Genomic DNA, 24,109 nt, shown 5'->3' on the forward strand with positions numbered 1-24,109 from the left:
ACTTAGAAAAATGCTCATGTCCTGAGCTGCACTGCTGCCTTCCTTGAGCACATGAACACCAGGCTAGAACCTGCAATAATGCTGCAGGAAACGGGGTCTTTTCCCTGGAAAAGCCGCAGGGGTCCAAACCAGACCCACAGGATGCTCAGGAAGCAGCCAGAGCCCCTGGCCCCTCGGAGTCGCACTTCAGAGTCGGTAGCATTGCTCTCCCCGTGCCACACTGCAGGGTGGCCAGCCGGCTCAAAGCTGGGGCACAGCCAGCAGCAGCAGCCGCCAGTGCGGTGTGGAGGCAAGCCATCACCTTAACAGCAAACAGACCTTGGCCCCTTGGGATGCCTCTGCCTCCCGCTCACTGCCATGGGGCAGCAGCAGACACCGTCCTCAGGCAGACCTGCTCTGGGAAGGCTGCCACTGTCCAGTGAACAGCCGGCCTCAAAAACTCCGCCCTCGCTTCCCATCGCAGCACGCCCCGAGCCCGCTGCCCCGAATCCCACCTCATTCATACATCGCTTCCACCGCCCGTACTCCAAATCCATTCCCTCAGCCTCCGATTCCCAGGCGTCCTCAGGCAGCGCCTCCGCGCCCTCCTCAGCATCCCCAGGCCATCCTGGGCTCCTCGCTCCGCCGGGGTCTCAAGCGCCGCTTGGCAGAGGAGCGCCGGGCGGGCCGGCGGAGGTGGGCGGGCTCGTTCTCCGGCGACCGGTTCCCCCTCTCCAGCTCGCTTGCCAGCTCCCAACTTTTCTTCTCCACCCAGAGTCTCCACCTCTTTGGGGAAACTTTGACCCGTCAGGCGCGCACCGCCGGGCACGGGGCAGCTCTACTCACCGGGCACGTGGGATGCCGTAGGAGCTCCATGCGTGCCAGCTGGCCACGGAGCAGCCCGGCCGGGCGAGCGGGCGGGCGAGCTGCCCCGATCCCGCGCCGATGCCCGCGGCTGCCGGTGCCCACTCGCTGGCGGCGGCGGCTGCTCTTTCGGTCTTGGCGCGCGTCTCTCCGTGCTGCGCGCGGCGCTCGCTCTCGCTCCCCGGCTTCATCCAGCCCCGCGGAGCGAGCGCCTCTCTTTATGTAAAGCCTTGTGCCCAATGAGTGCGGCCCGAGCAGAGCCCGGCACCCAATGGCAACGCCGAGGGGTGGGGCCGCCTGGCACTGATTTACTACCTGGAATTGCAGGGGAAGCGCGGCCAGGCAGCGCCGATCAATACGGAGCCAAACTGTGACGGGCGGGGAATGTTGGGGGGGGGGGTGGAGCGGGCGCGGGGAGAAGACGAAGGGCGCGAGCAGCCTTCACGAGCACGCCTCGTAACCTTCGCGAGCCGGGTCCGATCGGGGGCTGGCGGACGACTCGAAGCGAGCTTCGCTGTCCCGACGACGACACCCCGCTGGGGCCTGGGAAGAGGGGGCCGAGGCACGCGCGCCGCCCCTCCTCCCGCTTGCCTGCGCCTCCCGGAGAGCCGAGCTCGGCGCGGGCAGGAGGCATCTTGCTGCTACTGTGACATCCTCCGTCCTGTCTCCTTCCCGCGAAGATAGCATCAGCGGCGGCCGTGCCTGGAGGATGGAAGTGCCGCCTGTCGGGGCGAAGGATGCACGGAACGGAGCGCAGGGAAACTTCCCAGGGCTACTGGGAGGCGGGCGGGGTGGGAAGCCGGTTTGCCACTCGCGACGGTAGTCTTGGAGGCGCGGCACCGGCTCCTGCTCCTCCTCCCCCTCCCCGTCGTCTAGGCAGCGCCCCCTCCCCACCCACGCCACCCCGTGCCAAACACCCCTGGGCTGGCTTCCTCTTCCATGTAGCTCAGTTCCCCCGTCTTTGACACTGATGTGCATCGCAGCCACCACCAGCCCCTTCACGAAAGGATCCCGGTCTCCCAGGAGCTCGTGCCTGGTGCGCCTGCTGCTGCCCCACACAAGTTTGGTTGAAGATGGGGCCGGGGAAGAGCCGAGATGTCCACTCGAATCACTTGTATATGAATATGAGACGGGGGTGGGGTGGAAGATGGGGCAGTGAGAAGCAGGTACTTGGGCACTAACCCCGCCCCTTCCCCGGTCCCATCAAGTGCTGTTTCTGGCTGGACCATTTTTCTTCTGTCCTTAAGGAAGACAAGGTGTCCCCTGTGCCATGCCTACCTTGGGGGTTCCCATGCCAGCTGAGTTCCTGGCATTGGGATAGTGCTTGTGGGGCACATTAAACAAAGTTTCTAGGAATTTTGCTCTTGTTCAGGAGAGATTTCCCTTGGTTTGGCTTCTCTGCTCAGGCTGAGGCTATAAGCATTCTAGATTGCCTGCGTGCAGAGGTCCAGCTAGGGCTGGACCTCTGGGCCCCACAGCCCTGCCCCCCTCAATAACCACCCAGAGAGCAGCAGGCAATGGGGGCAAGTGGCAAACAGGTCAGCACCTGGGCTTGCAAACTCCATTTTATTTCTGCAGTCATGATGGTGCTCTGATTGAAGAGAGTTTAAAATGTGAAACTGCACATGCTCAGAGTTATAACCTAGCTTGGGGCCAGGTTATCTGAAGGATCGCCTCCCCCCATATGTGTCTGCCCAGACCTTAAAATCATCCTCAGAAGCCCTTCTCCGTGAGCCCCTGCCAAAGGAAGTGAGGCAGGTGGCTACTAGGAGGAGGGCTTTTTCTGCTGTGGCACCCCGGCTGTGGAATGAGCTCCCTAGTGAGGTTTGCCTGGCACCTACCCTGTATTCTTTCTGGTGCCAGGTGAAGACCTTTTTATTTTCCCAGGCATTTTAGCTTTCTAGACTTTTCGCTTTGTTGTTTTAAATCTGTATTTTCAATCCCTGCATTGCTGCTAGGTTTTACTTCGGTTGTATTGTTATACTGTGGTTTTAATGTTTTATATATTTTATATTGTTTTATTGTATACTCTTTGGTTTTAATTTTTGTGAACCACCCAGAGAGCTTCGGCTATTGGGCGGTATAGAAATGAAATGAATGAATAATTAAATAATTAAATAAATAAATTAGCAATGATGAGGAAGAAGATGTGTAACAGCAGCTGATGACCATGGCAGTGAGAGCGTAGACTCACTGAGGGAGGGGGCCATTCACTTTGCCTTGCCCAAGGGCCCTCCAAAACCTGGAGCTGGCACTAGAATTATACGATGCCAAATTACAGAGTGACCCTAGATTCCTCTGCCGATGATGGTAACTTTGGGGAGAAGAATCAACATCTCTCCAGAAAATCTCTCCAGAATATCTCCAAGCATAGTTGCTTGCCAATTCTGCAAAGAGTGACAGGGCGCTGTGGGCCTGTGGCCCTCCTGGCACAAACAAATCAGCTAAGAAAATGGTCAGGATATAAAACAGCAGACAGCAGACTACATTTGCTTTCAGACAAGGCTTTTCTGATGCCTGCCATCACTCTCCCTCATTCACAGAAGTCTATTGAGGGTCCAGACAGGGCTGGCTCTACCATTAGGCACACTGAGGCAATTGCCTCAGGTCACAGATGCTGGGGGGCAGCAATGGCAGTCCCCTAACCATTTCTCTGGAGCCCCCTCTTCCAAACATCCTCCTCTTTTGGAGGACAGAGCTGTATGTGCCACACAGCCTGTCCTGCACCCCATAACCTGCCCTGCTGCCCTCAGGTGTAGTCCTACCCCATTGCCAGTGCTGAAGTAAGATTCAACTGCTAGTCCAGTTGGCTTCTATACCTGAAATGGAGGAGGGCACCATCTTGTCCTTTGCCTCAAGCAGCAAAATGTCTTGGACCAGCCCTGTGTCCACACGACACTATCCTCTGCTAACAACCCTTCTGCGTTTTGCCACCACTTCCATCTCATTCCTTAACAGAGAAAATCCATTCAGGAAGAAAAGACAGAACAGCTGCATGATGCCTTCTGCTTGGTAGCACTCAGAGCCCTCTGTCCTAAAGCACCCTAAACCTTTGTCCCCTACTAGGAGAGATCCTTAGCTTTGCTACGCAGCCTCATTAATTACACTGCAGCTCCTTCTGAAGCAGGTATTGAGTTTAATGGAGAGAAAGGATAACATCCCACTTCTTTAATGTCAACAGCAAAGTTAATAGGTGCTTTTTCAGTTCCAGTCACACACCCCATCAGAAACTGTATTATAATGCTTCATGTATTATCATTCCCCACATAGATCTTTGTGTAGGAAAGAGCATGTACGCTCTGACGTTTGAAGTGTAGCATGAGTGGGTTTTTTGCATCACAAGTACATTGATCAGGTGGGTAATATGTGAGTGGTTCAATAAGTGCAGTGGAAATCATGATATATCATGCACCTCTAAAGCAATCAGATATTGGAAACCTCTGTGTGAGATGTATCCAGTGTGCCCTCTTCTATAGTACAGTTTCATTTCCAAGTCAGTCCATTTGGAGCAGTCAGTCCCTGCCACTGTTAATTTACATACATTTGTTTCTGTTCTTGCATGTATATTATGCAGATTTTCAAGGACCTGCACTTAGCAATAACTCCACCCTAAAAACCAGTCCCCTCACTTTAACCGCACACACAATTATTGGTCTTCCCCCACCCACTCCCAAATCTAGTCATCAGGGAATTCACTCTAATACTTATTGCAATCAAAGCATATGAATACTGGGGTGGGGTGGGGCAGCCGTGTAAATCTGTTGCAGAAAAAACAGTAAAGTCTTGTGGTACCTTAAAGATTTATTATGGCATAAGCTTTTGTGGACTTTTTGAGTCCACTTCATCAGATACGTTGCATGAATGGGAGCAGGGGGAGGGGAGAGTTAACAGTGGAGCCAAATGGCAATGAAATGCCATCTTATTGCCATTTGGCCCCACTATCTACATTTTCCTCTATACATACTTCTCTCCCTCCCTCCCTCCCTCCCTCTCTCCCTCCCTCCCTCTCTTCATATATACACCTACCAATTGAGGGCAACACTTCATGCACTTGATGAAGTGGACTGTAGCCCACAAAAATGTATGCTGTCATTTGTTCATCTTTTAAGGTGACACAAGATCCTTTGTTATCAATATGACCAAAACCCCTGTGTTACATTGACTGGTGCACATGTGGTCAACCTTCCACCTATGGGCAGCATGTGGCCTCAGCCATTCTCTCTGCAGCCTGTGGAGTCCCAGCCACTATTCCCTGCAACCCAGCTGATTAGCCATCAGAGATCGTTCTGCTCCTAGCAATGGGGAAACAGTTATCTTCATCAGGATTACTGATGAAGGGGATCTTACCTGGAAGAATTGCTGAGGGGGAGGTTAAAGCCCTCCCTGTTTCCCCGCGGCTATCTTGCGTGCATTAGGATTGGGGGGGGGCTTAAATAAATACCAGGCAAAAAACAATCTTGATCAGGATTGCTGGGGGTGGCAGAGACTTTGACCTTGCCCCCCACCCACCCCAGCAATACTGATTCTGAAAATGTGTTTGCATATGAACTAGGGATGGGTGAGAATTTTGTTTTTGATAACAACGTACTCAAATGTGCAGATTTCCTCATACATTAAATGGAAATAACTTGAGATTTAAAACATTTGAATGTGGGAAAAACCAAAACTGACAGATTTATCCATCCAGGCAGAGAGCTTTGAGCACCTAGCTCTTAAATGTCTGGGTTTGATTCCCTATGTATTCAACCATGTTTGTGGTGCTCAATTAGGGTTGCCACCTCTTTTTTCCTGACAGACTCCTTCTCTATCAGCTATATGGCAGGCAGAACATGGTTTGCTCTGTGCTGGAAACATCTGTACCTATTGAATTTGGCCAGTGCAAATGAGTGAGAATTTTGTTTCAGTTCATTTTTGATAAGAATATACCAAAATTCACAAATGCCTTCTCACACTACATGGAAAGAATGTGAGATTTAAAATATGGTATGAATGTATGTGAGAATGGCCCTGGAAGATTTGCTCATTCAAAGGCAATGGAAGGTGTCATTGATTTGAGTAGATTCTCTGCTGTGCAGTACATACCTGGAATGCTCACTCATCTGGGAAGTAGCCATTGATGGAAGGTAGAAGAAAACTAAAGCATATTCAAGCAGAAGCTCAGCTATAATTTATATTCAATAGGTGGTCAAATGTAAACACTTACTCTTAATGTTTGCTGTACCTATAACCTGAGTTGCAAACATAATGGCCCACTCTGTTTTAGTAGAGCTACTAGAGAAGGGAATATTTTCCCAATATGTCTAACAGCTGCTTTTCAGGGACAAAGTTATGAGCTCCTTCCTCTCCACTAAGTATAGCAGAGTACAACATGACGATGACTCCTCTTCCTCTTAGGAGAATTAGGGCTGCTTCATATAAGATGAAATTTCCTACAGGGAAGTAGAAGTAGTTAAGGTATCCTATTTGAAAGAAGAGAATGTGACTAATTTTTAAACAGACAAAATCTTGTGCAAAGATTTTCTTGCATGAAGAAAATCTTTGTTTTTCCTGCCTGATAGGATACCTAAAAACCACACAGAGCCCCTGATTAAGAGATATTTCTGCAATAACAAATATGTGTATTGAGACATACATACAGAAACATACGAATCCATACACTTTATCACATACTGCACATATATGCCACACCTATGTATGCATATGAATGCATGTATTTGTATTATGTACAAGATAGTACAGAGGCTAGATCCACATATGCAACAGAATGGGATGGTAGAGTAGAACTGACTGTACCATTTCAGATTGCAGATAGGTAATATCATTCTGAAACTCCCTGCAAATAGAAAACTAGCACACTAGGGAGAAACCCATCTCTAGCCCATCTACCTTAAACTTGTGGTTTTAATTTTTGAGAACTTCCAGAAAGCTTCAGCTATTGGGCAGTATAGAAATGAAATACATACATACATACATATCTCCTGACTGTCCTAGATTTCAACTTGCAGGGGGTTGTTGTTTCACATTCAAAACTGTGATTCCCCCACATACAGTCTGAAGTGGTGTAGTACATTCTGTCACCTTAGAACTTTACTGCCCCATTCTCACTGCATTCCACTGCTTCATTCCCACCTCATTCTACTGCATTCGGTCAGATATATGTGAACTTCTTCCTCTTTCCATGCTCTGATTGACTCTGGCTCATCTTTCATCTCAGTGAGAGGACAGTGGTGGCCATGGGAAGCTCACAGGTAAGATGTGACCAACTTGCAGTGGAGGCTGGTGGATCCGATGTCAGTGAGGCAGTGAATCCAATCTGGGTTTCAGTCAGAACCAGTCACCTTTGCACCTTTGATAGCTCCTTTTGAGTTCTGACTGGTTCCAACTTGAAACTCAAGCAGATTTACTACTCCACCAACACTGGAGCCACCAGCCTCCACTGCCAACTTGTTCCTCTGGGATTGATTAAGGCATGTTTAGAAAGGCCAGGAATGTGGTGAGGCTGGATTGAAGGGAAGGGGGTGATCAGCATGAACCCTGTTCTCTAGCTTTGGGGGTTAGCAAGAGGCCTAATAGGCCAAACATTTCATATCTCCTGCACGCAACATTTAGCCCTTTCATCAGATCCATAAAAAATATCTGCTAGCAGAAACGGGACACGTGCTTGGATTGTGCCTGAGTCTGTCTGATGACCTGGTGGTTCATGTGACTCAGCAGAATGATCTCCCGCTTCCTCCCTTGATTTACACAGAGCACAGAATACATGCACAAGAAAATGAAGGTGCCCCACCCACCCAAATGTCATCTGTTTCTCAGCCAATGATTGGTTGGTTGGCCTGTGGGACATGCTCCCACTGTGCCTTTAGGGAAGACCTCCTATTCTAATGTGTGGATACTGGCACCATTGACAGGACTATGAAGGTTATTAGTAGGACAGAGGTCTTCTAACAGGATCCAAATATCAGTGCTTGAACTACAGGGGGACATGATTTGGCCCACCTACCTGTATTCAAGGGACGCCCCATCATGCTCCCCACATGAATTTCTCTGTGATGTCTCTCTGTGGCTATGCACTGGCTAAGGAGGGCATTCTGGTCTCAGGTCTTCAAGGCTTTGTTTACTCAGGCTGTCAATCCATTTCTATCCATGTTCAGGGCTTAAACTATAGTGGGTACCTGGCCTCCTAACTTTTAGTGATGCCCCCTTTAGCTACTGTTTTTTAGGTATGGTGGGGAGTGGTTTGGCTAAAATTGGGAAGAGCTGGGGTGGAGCTTGTGGATTTCATTAAGGGCCCCCCTACCTTTCATCCCATAATTTGAGCATTGTCTAACATTCCTAGTCACCATTCCAGATGCCATCACTCTTGTGTACCCAACAAGAAATAACCCTCATTGTCTTCAGTGCTACAGTATATGTCTGAATGGAAATCAGCAAGGGGTTGTCACTTTAAATCTAGGTATTTATTTTAAAGATATATGAACAAAAGATAAGGCGATCTGCCTCCAGGGGCCCTTCCTTGGCCCTCAGCTGGGTTCAGCGGATTACTCAGTTTCTGTCATCACCATTCATGGATCTGTGTTTGACTGAATCAGGAGCATAGCAGGGCAAAAGACACAGGGTTGGGGCCTGGAGCCCGGGGAGTGTAGAACGATGCCTCCTGCTCAGATTATGACTTCCCATTAACAATGCAGAAGAATAAGCAGTGCTAATGATATTGGCAGTTTATACTAAATTGGGAGGTGTCAACACAGCAGAGAGAACAGCAAGAAGAGTGGGGGGTGATGATAGGGAGAGCAGCAAATGAGGGAGGGGGCAGTAAATGGTGATACGGGACTCGGCAAGCCATAGAGACAGTGGGGGTGCTGCAAAGGGAGCTGGGAACAATGGACAGGATATTAGATAGGAGGTGGCAGTGAGATATGGCAGTGAAAAGCCTGTGTAGAGGGGGGCAGAGGTGTGTGTGTGTGGTGCGTTCATGTTTTGTGTTCTGCTTGCAGTCCAAGTACGACAAACAAGCCTAAATGTTACACACCTCATCACTGGCATAGTTGTAAAACTGTAAGCAGCTTTGTCTGTTCTAGTTAATGAACCACAGGTAAAAACACTGTGAAATGGCAGATCTGAATTGCAAAGATCTCTCAAAGATATGTCGTACACCACTGGATTCACTGTGAAGTCAACAATTAAAGTATGGGAAAAACATTGGTCAAAATATACATATTAATTTGTGCAGTGGTTTGTCAAGTGTAGATAATTCTAATCTTTCTTTCCTGTAACTGCAAACCAATCTGGTGAACATTCCAAGTTTCTGGGATTTAAACATTCCTTTGTTTAAAATAGGGTGTGTGTGTATCTATTTAAAGTGAATTTATCTCAGCTGTCTACCATAATTATTTAAAAATAAACTGGCCTAATCACCCCTTCTGTAATCCCCCCCCACACACACACACATTCATTTGTAGCATCCTGTTAGACTTGGTAGTTCGAAGATACATGGAGAATCACAGCAAGCTGGAGAGCTGAGCCAAGCCAACAGGATTCTGGGTGGTTTGAATAGCGAACAACTTCCCCTCTCTGTGGTCTGCCTTGTCATTGTCGCTCTCTGACCCCAGACTCAAAATGAGTGTTAGAAACCCCCAAGTCCATAATCAGGTGGGGCTATCCGCTATCAGCAAGGAAAGGAGAGACATCTTTGAATCATATTGCCAAAGGCGGCATGTCCCACATAATGAGAGGAGGCGTATGTGGACAATCCAGAAAGCAGAAATCAGTTCCTAATCCTGTGCCCTGTCCCCAACGGATGTTCATATTAACCAGCATGGTATGTCTTTGCCCCTCGCCCTAGCATGCCCCCTGGCTCCTAGAGTGTTTTTTCCCCCTTTTGTCAGCTAGCAAACTATGCAGATGTCTGTGAGCAGGAGAAGAAGCTCAGAGAAGACCCATAACCCTTTGAAGGAGGTGTTCCCTGTAGATGGAACTTATCCCCATGTTGTGGAGGGTGGGAAGAAGTTCCCCAGAGTTGCTAGCAAGGGGGCTCTTTCCCACAGATTCAAGGGTCTTGTTAGGTGTAGAGAAGGACTGGTGTGGTTACCTTACCATCACTCTCTTTTTTGCTCCAGACACCAGCCTCTCCGGATTCTGCACCATTGCCATGGCATGCTCTGTCCAGAGCTAGGATTACCAGTTTAATTACAGAGCAGGACTCCTGTGCCTTAAATAGTCATGTAGCAGAGAGAATCCGGATAGATATGACTTCTCCTGACACAGTTGTGCAACGCAGGGAGGAGCAGTGCTTGCCGACATCCTCCCTTCTGCACAACTATTATAAGTTCCGGAGCCCTGTCCCTTATTCGCTCTGCCAACCTTCCTAGAACTCCCTCCATTACATCTTACCCTTCTGCTCTCCCTGCCCCTCTTTTCATGACATCCCTTCTCACTGTTCCCTCGGTGGGCCATACATGCCCCAGGGACCTATTTGGGCTCTTTCTGTCGCCAGGACATTGCTCAAAATGTGAATTATTCATTCTCACTAAAAGCCCTTTTTGCTGTCTTGCTGTTCTCCAGAACTTGCTTTTGCTGTGTAACCGGAGCTACTGCTACACAGTCCCCTTCACTGCAGTCACTTCCCTACCTGCTGCTAACACACATGAGTTGGGGGCTGGGAATGTTAGACCAGGGACCAAGGCATGCATTTGCTCAGCCTAAGCTCTAGGTCAGCCTTCCCTAACCTGACGCTTTCCAGGTGTGTTGGACTACAGCTCCCAGTATCCCCCAGCCAGCCATGTACCAGGTTGGGGAAGGCTGTTCCAGGTGATACTAGACCCTGGGGAACTTTGACCACATTGACAAGAGAGCTGTTCTCTCTCTGAAAGCCCAAGCTGCTTTGCTGGAATGTCTCTTATAGCTGGTAGCCATGGTGGTTCTCATCCTGATGGATCTTTCCCAAAGGATTCAGAGTACCTTGTCCTGTTGATACAGATAAGGGCAGTAACCAAGGGGTAATTACTCCAGTACAGACCCCATCACAGTGTACCAGGTGTGTGAAGTCAGCGGCGATGCCAGGATAAGCAGGACCTAGCAGAGTGGCTTCTGCCACTTGGACAGACAGAAGAAGAGCCCTGCTGGATCAGACCAAGGGTCCATCTAGTCCAGCATTCTGTTAACACTGTGGCCAGCCAGCTGTCAACCAGGAACCCACAATGGCACCCTCCCACCTATGTTCCCCAGCAACTGATCAATTTTCTTCATTTTATGGATTCTGGCCTGGCTTCACCACCAAGTCCAGGAAATAATGAGGAAGAAGAAGCAATGGGAACAAGAAGGCAGAATGATGAAGAACAGTTGAGCTGCCCTATCAATACATTCGCTACCACAGGATGTAGTGATGGCCACCAATTTGGATGGTCTTTAAAGGGGGTTGGACAAATTCCTGGAGGAGAAGGCTATCAATGGCTACCAGTCTTGAAGGCTATGTGCTACCTCCAGTACCAGAGGCAGTGAGCCTATGTACACCAGTTGCTGGGGAACATGGGTGGGTGGGTGCTGTTGCGCTCATGCCCTGCTTGTGGGTTCCTTGTCGGCAGCTGGTTGGCCACTGTGTGAACAGAATGCTGGACTAGATGGACCCTTCGTCTGATCCAGCAGGGCTCTTCTTATGTGATTATGTTCTTGTGAGCTCTGCAGTATTTCCAAACCCTGGAGCAGGGGTGTTGAACCTTAGGCCTGTGAGCCAAATCCAGCCCATCTGGGGTTCCAATCCCACCCTCCAGACTTCATGATAGTCATGTGCCATTCCCCTTGCTGCTCTCCCTTTCACCTGACCATCTACCATTTGGTGGTTTTCTGGCTTTTGCACATCCCACTCCCACCTTCGAAAGGATTAAATGCCTCTCCTAAGGCTTGCTGGCAGTAAGAGCTTTATGCTAAAATATGCTGGCATTTTTGGTTTTCTTGGCCCACTTCTTTTGCCTTCAGCCCCACCTACCACTGGAATGTGGCCCCCAAGAGCTTCTCTCAAACTGAATTAGGCCCTTGGGCAGAAAGAGGATCGACACCCTGATCCTGGAGGCTCAAGCCTTGTGCAAACATTAGGTTGTGCTCGCAGTTCATGCTGTGTGTACACATGCATGCAATGGGCTTTAAGAATCAGCATCCATACATACCCAAATTGTAGATGTGTGGGAGGACTCAAATAAATACAAGGAAGTGCTCCCTTTCTCACTGGTATGCTCGTTCATCTATACAGTTATCATCATCATCATCATGGCGATCACTCGTGACCGAGTAAGATTGTCTTCCAAAGATTGAGTCTATATAGATAACTCTTTAAAAGGACTAGACGGATTCATAGAAGATAGGTCAATCAACACATTAATCTCTAGCAGTGGGTCTGCAGGTGGCTGTAAAGGCCGATTCTGGATCTACACAGCCTCCCACAGTGGGGACATAGGTTTCCAGGTGGAAGGCGGTCACGGTGAGCGTTTGCTTGATGTGCCTTCTGCTGAGCTCGCTTCTCCCTTTCGCTCTGTTCTCGTGCTTCTTCAGAGTCCATAGCTCCTTTAATATAGGCTGACCTCCAGCTGGAACACTCATGAGTTAGAGCTTCCCAGTTCTCAATCCTTATGCTACATTTTTTTAGATTAGCTTTAACACCATCTTTAAACCTCTTTTGCTGTCCACCAATATTCCATTTTCCATTCATAAATTGGGAATAGAGTAACTGCTTTATTTCATATAAAATAAATGAACTACATAACTAACTAACTAACTACAGTTATATGAACTGTTGAATACTATGTATTTTTTTGTATGGTTGTCTTTTAAACCATAGAGGCTGCCATGCGGGGTAGCACAACTTGCGGTACCCAGCATGAGTTGTTGAACATTAGCATTTTGCAGCATGTCTCACATGCCTATTCCTACCTCATTTCCGCTGTAGTACCAGCTTGCATAATTAGATGGACTGGACACTGGTTATACACACATTTAGGGTGCAATCCTATGCATGTTTAGACAGAAAAAGTCCTATAACTCCCAGCATTCCCCAGCCAGCATGGCTGGCTGTGGATGCTGGGAGTTCTGGACTTTTTTCTGTCCATGCATGCATAGGATCGCACCCTTAATTAACATATGAATGTGTAACGATCTCTGTCCAAGCCCTGTGGAAGGCTAGGTAAAGTTATACTGCTTTCCTAGATGACCATTGATTTTGCTGTGCTCACCACGCATCTTTTGTAGTCTGGGGCTACAGCTGTGTTCCCTTCTCAGGGTTTTCCCAATTGCAATTCATAAGTGAATAGAACAAGGAGAAGGAGATCTGGAGCAGATGATAAAGCAATCCATCTGGAAGCACCTTGAAAACAATGCAGTGATTACTCAAAGTCAACATGGATTTGTCAAGAACAAGTCCTGCCAGACGAATCTGATCTCATTTTTTGATCAAGTAACCTCCCTTGTGGACCGTGGGAATGCTGTAGACATCATATACCTCGACTTCAGCAAAACTTTCAACAAAGTGCCCCATGATATCCTGATGAGCAATCTAGCTCAAAGTGGGCTAGATGAAACAACAATCCGGTGGATCCACAATTGGCTACAGAATCAGACTCAAAGAGTGCTTATCAATGGGACCTTCTCAAACTAGGGAGAGGTAACGAGCAGGGTCCCGCAGGGCTCAGTCCTGGGCCCAGTGCTCTTCAACATTTTTATTAATGACTTGGAGGAGGAGGTGCAGGGAATGCTGATCAAATTTGCAGATGACACAAAATTGGGCGGGATAGCTAATACTTTGGAAGACAGAAACAAAATTCAAAGTGATCTTGATAGACTGGAGCGCTGGGCAGAAAACAACAGAATGACATTTAATAGGGATAAATGCCAAGTTCTGCACCTAGGAAAAAGAAACCAAAGGCACAGTTACAAGATAGGGGATACGTAGCTCAACAACACTACAAGCGAGAAGGATCTTGGAATTGTTGTCTATCAAAAGCTGAATATGAACCAACAATGTGATATGGCTGCAAAAAAGGCCAATGCTCTTTTGGGCAGCATTAATAGAAACATAGCTTCCAAATCCCGGAAAGTACTAGTTCCCCTCTCCTCAGCACTGGTTAGGCCTCATCTGGAGTACTGTGTCCAGTTCTGGGCACCACACTTGAAGAAGGATGCAGACAAACTGGAGTGGGTTCAGAGGTGGGCAACAAAGATGATCAGGGGACTGGAAACAAAGCCCTATGAAGAGAGACTGAAAGAACTGGGCATGTTTAGCCTTGAGAAGAGAAGACTGAGGGGAGATAGGATAGCACTCTTCAAGTACTTGAAAGGTTGTCACAGAGAGGAAGGCCAGGATCTCTTCTTGATCATCCCAGAGTGCAGGACACGGAAGAATGGGCTCAAGTTACAGGAAGCCAGATTCCAGCTGAACATCAGGAAAAACTTCCTGACTGTTAGAATAATACGACAATGGAACCAATTACCTAGGGAGGTGGTGGGCTCTCCCACACTGTAGGCGTTCAAGACGAGGCTGGACAGCCACCTGTCAGGGATGCTCTGACTTGGATTCCTGCATTGAGCAGGGGGTTGGACTCGATGGCCTTGTAGGCCCCTTCCACCCCTACTATTCTATGATTCTATGAGATGCATTTGGGGACACGGGAAGTAGGGGACACTTGCTTCTGCTTCAGACTATGGGTGTCTCCACATTAAGCAAAAACCCGTACCTTTACTGGGGCTTTCTGCTTTCGGTTTCTTTGTGGGATTAGGATGGGCTCCTTTACATGGCAGACATGTGGTTTGAATCAAGGAAGGGTCTCCCTCTCTCCCTGGCATGTGTGCAAAGGATGGGGCGGTGAGGGGGAGAGAATCTTGTTTTTGTCATTTAACTTGTGCTGTACTGTTTCCTTGCAGCCCCCAGGAAAGCTACAACTTACTTATGAGTAGATGTAAGATTGTGTTGCAAGTCTGCAACTTTCAGCACACTTACTTGGAAGTAAGCCCCACTGAACTTAATGGAGTGCTTTGAATCAACAGAGGACATTGATTCTGAGCTTGGTCAGGTGGTGGATCAGATCTGTCTCCCTTCATTGCAAAGAGGCATTTTACCCTCTTCTCCCTCTGATCAGCCTGAGATTGAGAAATGTGCTCAGGCATTTACATGGCAGACACGAGGTTTGAATCAAGGAAAATCCTTCCTTGGAAGTTCATAGTGCTATGCCGGCATTACATACTGTTGATAATGGTACCATTAACTTTTATTACTAGCTTATTGCCCATCTTTTTGAAAGTGGGATAAAGGGGGAAATGTGTGAGAGACGTCCTGGAGGTTGATGACATCGTGTAAAGGTCCTGCAAACTTCTGTGAATGATCGATCATGAGCATGCAATAAATCACTCATGTAGAGACACCCATAGTTGTCCCAAAGTTCTGGGGCAGGGAGCAAAGTGTTCCCCCCCCCCTTAAGGTTTTTCAGAGTAGCCCAGTGACTCTCTTATTTCTAACCTGCCCATACATTCTATTGCAGGGGTGCAGAACCTCTTTCAGCCTGAGGGCCAAATGCCATTTTGAATAAGCTGTCAGGGACTGCATTGCAGTGGTGGATGAGGCTGAAGGCAAAGGGGGCAGGGCCAAAATACAAAAAAGACCAGCATATTGTAGCATAAGGTTCTTACTGCCAGTAACTAAGCCTTAGGGGAGGCATTTCAAAGAATGGGGAAAAAATGCACAAAAGCTGGGAAACCGCACAACGATTGGTGGTCAGGGGAAAGGGGGTGGGGCCATCTGGAGAACCCCAGAGGGCTGTATGGGGATGCCTGAATTGCTGGATTTGGCCTCCAGGCTTGAGGTTCTGCATCTCTGGTCTATTGTGTTGGTTGGCCCTGCCTCTGTAGTATAGGGCCTATACAGTTTGGTGTAGTGGTTAGAGTGTTGGACTGGGACTCGGGAGATCAGGGTTCTAGTCCTTACTCGGCTGTGAAGCTCACTGGGTGACTTTGGACCAGTCACTTACCCTCAGCCTAACCTACCTCACAGGGTTGTTGTGAGAATTAAATGGAGAGGAGGAGGACCGTGCAAGTCACCTTGGATTCCTTACAAGAGGAAAAAAGGCAGAGTATAAATGTAAGAAATAAATATTCTAAAGACATACAGTCAGGGCCAGAAATATTGGAACAAAGATAACTGTTTTGGCAGTTGGCCTCTGTACACCACCACATTGAAATTGAAAGGAAACATACCCAGATGGGAGCGAAGTCAGGACTTTCACTTGTAATTCAAGAGGTTTAACAAAAGTGGGGCACTAACCATTCAGGAAGTACAGCCAGTGGCATGCACACACACCCATTGTTGGTGGCTCGTATGTAATGGAAGGAATGGCTGACAAGGAGCTGTATGGCCAGGTGTGGCCTGTTTTCTGGGTACCCCAGGACCAATCAAGCAGATAAAAGGCCCGGAGGTGGTTCTGTTACATTTGCATTTGGTAGCTGTTCACTGGAACTCCCAACATGAGGTCCACAGAGGTGTCCATGAGAGTGAAGGAGGCCATCATTAGGCTGAGAAAACAAAATAAATCCATCAGAGAGATAGCAAAAACAGTGGGAGTGGCCAACACAACAGTTTGGAACATCCTGAAGAAGAAGGAATTAACTGGCAAGTTCAGCAAAAGGCCTGGAAGACCACAGAAGACAACTAAAGTGGATGACCGCAGAATTCTGCTCATGGTGAAGAGGAACCCTTTCACAACATCTAGCCAGGTCAAGAATGCTCTTGATGAGGTAGGCATGTCATTGTCAACATCTGCAGTCAAGAGACAGCTTTATGAATGTAAAGACAGAGGCTTCACAAACCTCTGTCAAAGGTGCAAACCACTGGTAACGCTCAAGAACAGACAGGCCAGATTAGTCTTTGCCAGCAAACGCCTAAAAAGGTCTGCCCAGTTCTGGAATAAGATCCTTTGGACTGATGAAACCAAGATTAACTTGTACCAGAATGATGGGAAGAGAAAAGTATGGAGAAGGAAAGGAACAGCTCATGATCCAAAGCATACCACATCATCTGTCAAACATGGTGGAGGCAGTGTTATGGCATGGGCATGTATGGCTGCAAAGGAACCGGGTCACTGGTGTTTATTGATGACCTGACTGCTGATAAAAGCAGCAGGATGAATTCTGAAGTATATAGGGCTATACTTTCTGCTCAGATTCAGCCGAATGCTGCCAAACTGATAGACGCCGCTTCATATTGCAGATGGATAATGACATACAGCAAAAGCTGCCCAAGAGTTTCTCAGGGCAAAGAAGTGGGATGTTCTTCAATGGCCAAGTCAGTCACCTGATCTCAACCCAATGGAGCATGCTTTTTACTTACTGAAGACAAGACTGAAGGCAGAAAGACCCACAAACAAGGAGCAGCTGAAGGCAGCTGCAGTAAAGGCCTGGCAAAGCACCTCGAGGGAGGAAACTCAGCATTTGGTCATGCCCATGGGTTCCAGACTTCAGGCAGTCATTGACGGCAAAGGATTTTCATCCAGGTATTAAAGGCAATCCTGAAGTTTGAAATGATGTTGGTTTGTTCCATTACTTATGAGCCACCAACGATGGGTGTATGTGTATGCCACTGGCTGCACTTCCTGAATGGTTAGTGCCCCACTTTTGTCAAACCCCTTGAATTACAGCTGCAAGTCCTGACTTCGCTCCCATCTGGGTGTGTTTCCTTTCAACTTCAGTGTGGTGGTATACAGAGGCCAACTGCCAAAACAGTTTCTGGCCCTGACTTTAAATGATGTGGCTTGTTGCAGGATCTAAAATGGGATCCCTACAAAAGGGGAATGGTCATGAGCTGCTATGGGCTAATGCTCCATCAGGGAGACCATTCATTATAGAAATCTTACAAATAGGAGCACAATATGAGGGAGCAGATGCGTGCTAGGGCACTCGAACTCAAGACCAGCTGGAGTTAGCCTGCCCTCACTGCTTCAGAGCAGATACAGAACATTGGATGTAGCTCTGATAGGCTCCAGAGAGCACTGGGACTACACCTGGATGCCTCCCCCGTGGAGAGCTGGGTGCCAATAGAGTGGCTAGCATTTCCCTCATTTGGTATCTTTTGCCTACATTCAGCAAAGTGGCTTGCCACTTCAGTCCTAAAGAAACAGGTTCTGTAGGAAGCAGGGATGGCACTACCTTTGGGCTGCTGCACAGGGCACTTGGAGGCATTTGCAAACCAGACAGGGCACTTGGAAAGGTGCCTTTTGCCAGTGCAGGAAGGAAGACATTATTGGAAAGGCAATCTGAGGCTGCATTTTCAGCCAGGTCCAGAGCCCCGCCCCATCTGACAGCAATGGCCTCCCCATCCTTGGAAATGCCAGCTTTGCCTGTGGCAATTCAAGCAGGAGTGCAGGGCACAGGCCACACGAAGCTTACAGAAACTCTTGGGAAAATGGCACAGCCAGGATGCACATGAGCAGCTGGGAGAACGGGAGGGAAGGGACCTGCTCGGCTACCCCCCTACTGACCCTCATGAAAGATTGATTAGCACCAAATGGATCTTGCTGATTAATCAGTTCCAATCATTGTCTATCAGGAGTGTTTGGGTTCCAAATGGATGTCACCTGACACCACAGCCCCTCCCAGTCAGAGCCGGTGTGCACTGATAAGGAGCATCTTTTCTACCACTGCATGGATTGAAAAGAGCTCTTTCTCCGGGCAGTGCCAAACTCTAGGCATAGTGCATTGTAGCAATCCAAGCTCCCTGCTCCTAGGAGGTGGAATCCAAAGGTCTTTGTTACCACCTGCAAGGCAAGAACGGCTCCTGGCTCAGAACGATTCTGGGCTCAAGTGGTTTACCAGTTGACCATTGCTAGCATCTTATAGCATGATAGGGCATTTCCTGAAGCCCACTTTCCAAGGTGCAAATTTATTTTCAGGAGTCTGCATAGATGAAAGATTACAACTGCTGCATCTCCCTCTGGCCTGCCCACTACCTTGTTTCCATGTTTGGCAGTCCCCTGGCACAGTTTTGAGGTGATTGTAGCTCTTGCTGTGCTGGTAAGAGGTTGTTCTAAGATCCTGTTGCCATGCAAGGGGGCTGTTTGGAGCTGTGTGAATCCAGAGGATGCTTAGCACATCCTTTTGTGTCATTCCACACAGCTGCTGCTCCCATCTGCCCATGCGCCAGGAGCTCTGGGGTTAACCCTTTCTGTAGCAAGGTCAGAAGCACAATTTGAATTTGCTTGGCAGCGTCACGTTTGTATCTGCCAAGAAGCTCTGGGGATGCACTGGCCGTGATGTTACTTGGAGACGCTGATGATGAGCCTTGCTCACAGACTCTGCTCAAGCTCCACCAGTTGGTACCAACCCCAGGAGCCCCCAAAGGTAACTCTGTGTTGGAAAGGAAAAGGAAGCTAAGCCCCGAGCTCATGATTTGTTTGCACTAGCAGGGGGAAGAATGGGCTTTTTACATAGACAATGAACCAAATATAAAAATTGCAAAATCCCATGACCTCCAGGAAAGTCTTCTATAATGAATATAGAATACTGGTTGATTCTTTGAAGGTATGATGACTCCCCAGTTCCCAGCATCAGAAGACTCAGTCTCTCAAAAAGGAAAATCAGGCCACCTCCTGGGCCTGTCACTGAGAAGTCTATACATTCTGAATTGTCTACACCATGGCTGGCTGGGGGATGCTGGGCATTGTAGTCCAACACATTTGAGGGTGCCAGTTTGGGGAAGTCTGATCTAGACTTCCTTCCTTCCTTCCTTCCTTGGTTATCTCCCCACCTTTGAAATTTGGATTGTAATCACCTTGAGATAGGGATCTGTTATGTTGCTCCAGCAAGTGCCATGGACATTAATGTAACAACAACAACAACAACAACAATAATTGGATGTATCTTTGTGTAATAACAAATCCCTGGCATTGGCAAAGGCTTAATTCCCATGGTCCTTGCTCATAATTGCTCATAATCTTATTCTCCTCCTTGCTGCATGTAGACAAGGTTTGCCACTGCCAAATCAAAATGGTCTTTTAAAATAAAGAGTTCCTTTTCTAAAAAATGAAAAAATGGCAATCTTATTACAGATGCAGGGTGTAGAATTCAGCCCCAGGAATGGATATATTTAGAAAGAAAGGTTTGAGATGTAGTTTGAAACAGTGGGATTTATATTCACAGAAGCCTGGCAGCAGGACTGTTTTGGCCTGGCAGCAGGACTGGGGTTCTACTCTTAGATCATATTACAATCTGACATACACATGTCTTTGCAATGTCTGCAGCTCTCATCTTCCATACTAGGTACATGGATTTCTATGTGATCCTGTCTCAAAGGGGTGTGTGGCTATGAGCAACATGACCAACAATGATGAGAGAGACACACACATTTGGAAATGCACAGTAGTTCGGTCCTCTCTACAAAAAGAGAGACAGAGATTTCCCAGAGATTTCCTGTGTGTTTTAAAGTCCTATCTCCATAGCCACGAGGGCTAGAACCTATCCATCCATCCATCCATCCATCCATCCATCTATCTGAATGCAATGACTGTTAGGAATCCAAACTCTGCTCTAGATCTCGTGCAGAGTTTTGTAAGCACATTTGCAGAAGATGGAAACAACTGCAAGTCCTGTGGCACCTTGAAGACAAACCGATTTATTGTGGCATGGGTCTTTGCAAGCTAGAGCCAACCAGGGAGGCAAGAGTGGCACCCTCCTTGATATGTTTTTGTAGGCATGTAAAAACTTTTTTGTTCCAGCAAGTCTTTGGGGATAACTAGCCTGGACCTGTGAAAATATGATGGCTGGATACTATTTTTCTTGTTGTCTTTTAGTGTTTTGATATTTTTACAGTGTTAATATTGATGATTTAATTATATTTTAACTTTTGTACACTTGTATTTCTATTTCTATTTATAGGTTTAAATTGTATAAGTTTTAATGTTGTAAAGCCACCTTGAGTCCCAGTATTGGGAAAAAGGTGGGATATAAATATAACAACAACAACATATCAGATGCAACATTGTAGATGATGAACAGCCCTTTATATTGAGTGCTTGATCCTGGGCTAAAAACCTTAGGTTGCAGTTTCCAGTGACGCTGCTGCTGTTGAACTGATTCTTGTACCTTTCCCTGGGTAGGGGACAAAGTAGACCTCTTGACTTGAGGCATATAATGTGGGAAGACAAGAGGGGCTGCTCCCATACAGTCCCACCCATGGAGAAATAAACAAACCCTGGGCTGAAATATGGGAATTTGTGAGATGTTCCTGATTTTAAGAAATGACTTTGATTTTAAAGTATGACCCCTTTTTTGGGAACACAACAGCTGCAGATATTTTAATAGCTATGCCTTATTTCAGGGCACTCTAAACTCTGTAAAACTCTGCACAGCTGACACTACAGATCCAGCTCGTTCCTTATTCTAGACAATTTTGATCTGGCCATCTTGTGGCTGTACCTTTTTCCAATAACAGGGGCTCCAGTTGCATTGTGGGGCGATGGCTGGCCATGAAAGGCCTTCTCAAACTGCCTTGTGAGACACTGACAGCTCCTTTCTCTCTGCTGCTCACCCTTTCACTCACCAGGTCCCTGTGGTCTTTCCAACTGCAGCTACAGATCAACAGACAAGGGGAGAGAGGCAGCCCCAGAAGCCACGTCAACGCTGAATCAAGCACCACGTGCTGAGCAGAAAGTCTTCTGCACTGTGTGGAAACATTTCGTATGGAAGCATAACACAGAGAAGGGGCTTGATATGATGCAGAGGAGATACCCACAGCATCCAGCATTGGGGTGGAATATCCCAGGCATCAGAGTACACAGCACAGGCTTAAGGAATCACACATTTTACAGAGGCCTCATGGGATTCATATACCCATGGGAAAGCTAGAGTTGCCAGAGGCAGATCCTGAGAAGTCTCCTCAAGTATTACGCTTGTAATCCTAAGCAGACTTGATGGACATACATCCAGTGGTGTACTGGTAAATTTTGAAGTGCAGGAGCTCATCATGACAGTCCCCATAGCTACGTCCCCAAGGAGGGACCAAAATTATAGGCTGCTGTGTGGATTCACATCAACAAACCAGTTCTAGATAATCCAGTCTCCACTAGGAGCAGGTCTTTTATAAAACAAATGGATCTTAATTGCCCATTCAAGTCCAAGCCACCCCCAAGTCTTTACAGTACAACAAGGAACAAGGAAAAGTCACCCCCATTCCAGCCACTGTAGGGATTGCAGCTAAGCTCAGAGGGAACAGGGAATTCTGAGGGGGTGGCAGAGGACGTCGGCATCCCTGCTAATCAAAAAGTGCTGGCGCCATGCCCCTGTGAGCTCTGGCTCCAGACACTACTGGGAGAAAGTGGGCAACATGGTCTCCCGCACTCCTAATTCAAGGCTGTGCTTTCAACAGGAGATACTGCTGCTGAGCCAAAATGCTCCAGAAATGCAAGTGTGGCTTTCTCTGGGGTATGCTGAGGGTAGGTGAAGGGTTGGAAGTGGCACCTGCCCTCCCCATCTCACTGTCTTGTGCTTAGTAGACCATTTCTAGAATGCCAGCCCCAATGTTAGCAAGCAATTGTGCAGTCCAGTCCGGGCAAAAAATAAAAACAAAAGTTAGCAAGAATAGTAGGATTTGTGATGTCATCCTGCACCAAAGTGATCGTTTAGCTTTAGGAATTCTCACACTCACTCCAGATTCCTCACTCTCCTCTGTGTTTGGGTGCTGATTAATGCTGAACTTTTCCTGGGATTCTGCAGAGGCAAAGGAGTGCTGGTGAATGAGATTAGTCAGGGAAAGAAGAGGCTGTATAAGTGCAACGGCCTGAATAGGGAGGGGGAAGTACAACCAAGATTCACTGGCACAACTAGTCCCTCCATCCCCAGCTGTTCAGGGCTCTGGATGCTGAGATGCAGTGTGTGCGTGTGTAAGGAATCTGCCTTTGAACTTGGTTACATTCTGAGATTTTGCTGCTGCTATGGAAACAGTTGCTAAAGCCAGGGCCAATGTCCATGGTTGGACTGACAGGAGGCCCTGAGGTGCAGGCCGAATTGCTCAGGCTCTGGGAGGTCTGGTCTGTATGAACCCAAGCTCTCCTACAACATTCCAAGTCATCCTCCACAGGGATATCTTCCTAAGACAAAGGACAAAATGGTGTGTGTCCTCCCCCCCCCCCCATTTCATGTATAGAACCTGACTGGCCTGTCTGACAGCTTAATTTGACTTCAACAATGGTGATGGGAAAGCATCCTCCACTGCACCAGAGGGCAGCAAACTAGTTTCAGGGGTGCAGGGCAGGCTGGGTGGCACACACAGCTCTGTCTTCCTATAGAGGGAAATGGCCAAAGGAACAATTCAGGAAGAATGGCTGAGGGGCTGCTGCTGCCTCCCAACGACTGCTGCCTGAAGCGGTCGCCTCATTCTAATGCCTAATGGTAGGACTGGCCCTGCTCCTGCATAGTAACAGGGTGACATTTGTCCCCGAGAGAGCCTCAAGCATGCCTTCCTTGCTCTCTGTGGGGGCTATAGGGAAAGTAGCCGAATGGCTCACCTAGGTCCATTCTATACTGGTTTTAGAGTTTGGGAAGTTGACTGAATCCTCCACCCCTGTGGTCCCCACTAGGCATCTTCCTGGGCTGCTGCAGCAGGGGCAGCAGCAGCATTTCAGAGCAGAACTGACCATATCACTAGGAAATCTAGAAGCTTTGATAGGGTTAGATTTAGATAGAATCTAGAATTCACAAATTTCTTCACATTCAGGAAAGAACTTGATATTTAAACAATCTGAATACAGGAGAAGGAGAAACTGACAGATTTGTTAATGAATGAATGAATGAATTCAAGATACCTTCAAGGGTCTGGTGGGATCAGGAGAGGCACTGTTGGGATTTTCCAGGAAGTAAAGGCCAAGCAGGTAGAGAGCAGTCTGTGTGAGGCTTTCTGGCACCTTGGAGCTACTGGGGTCAGAGTTCTTCAGACACCCACAGGGGAGCAAATGGGATCAAGGTTGTGCCGGTTGTAGGATCAGCAGCACAAGCATGAACCAAGGATCTCATCAAGACATGTAACAGCAACATTTAAATATTTCATTTAAGGTGCTAAAACACCTAAGCCAGGTTCTGTTTTGGGTGCATGAGCCTGTTCACATAGGAAGGGAGAGAATGCTGTAAGTACCCTGCCTCCGAATTGCAAGTATTTTATTTATTTATTTATTTCATTTTTATACTGCCCAATAGCCTAAGCTCTCTGGGAGGTTCACAGAATTAAAAAATACAAAAGAAAAAATATATAAAA

The 24,109-nt window shown here is 47.7% G+C and overlaps 1 protein-coding gene across 2 annotated transcripts in view; it reads right to left on the minus strand.

Annotated features, from left to right (window-relative positions):
- CRTAC1 (cartilage acidic protein 1) overlaps positions 1–1,036 on the minus strand; it is a 45,342-nt gene extending 44,306 nt beyond the window's left edge. For both annotated transcript variants that reach the window (XM_084846624.1, XM_084846625.1), the window contains exon 1: positions 826–1,036. In XM_084846624.1, the coding sequence (XP_084702750.1) occupies positions 826–855 (30 nt within the window). In that variant the 5' untranslated portion in view covers positions 856–1,036. The remainder of the gene's footprint in view (positions 1–825) is intronic.
- Positions 1,037–24,109: the final 23,073 nt, after the last annotated feature.

The sequence above is a fragment of the Heloderma suspectum genome, chromosome 3 (assembly GCF_057233095.1).
Source record: "Heloderma suspectum isolate Gila_16-S chromosome 3, 16-S_ref, whole genome shotgun sequence".
Taxonomy (NCBI): Eukaryota; Metazoa; Chordata; class Lepidosauria; order Squamata; family Helodermatidae; genus Heloderma; species Heloderma suspectum.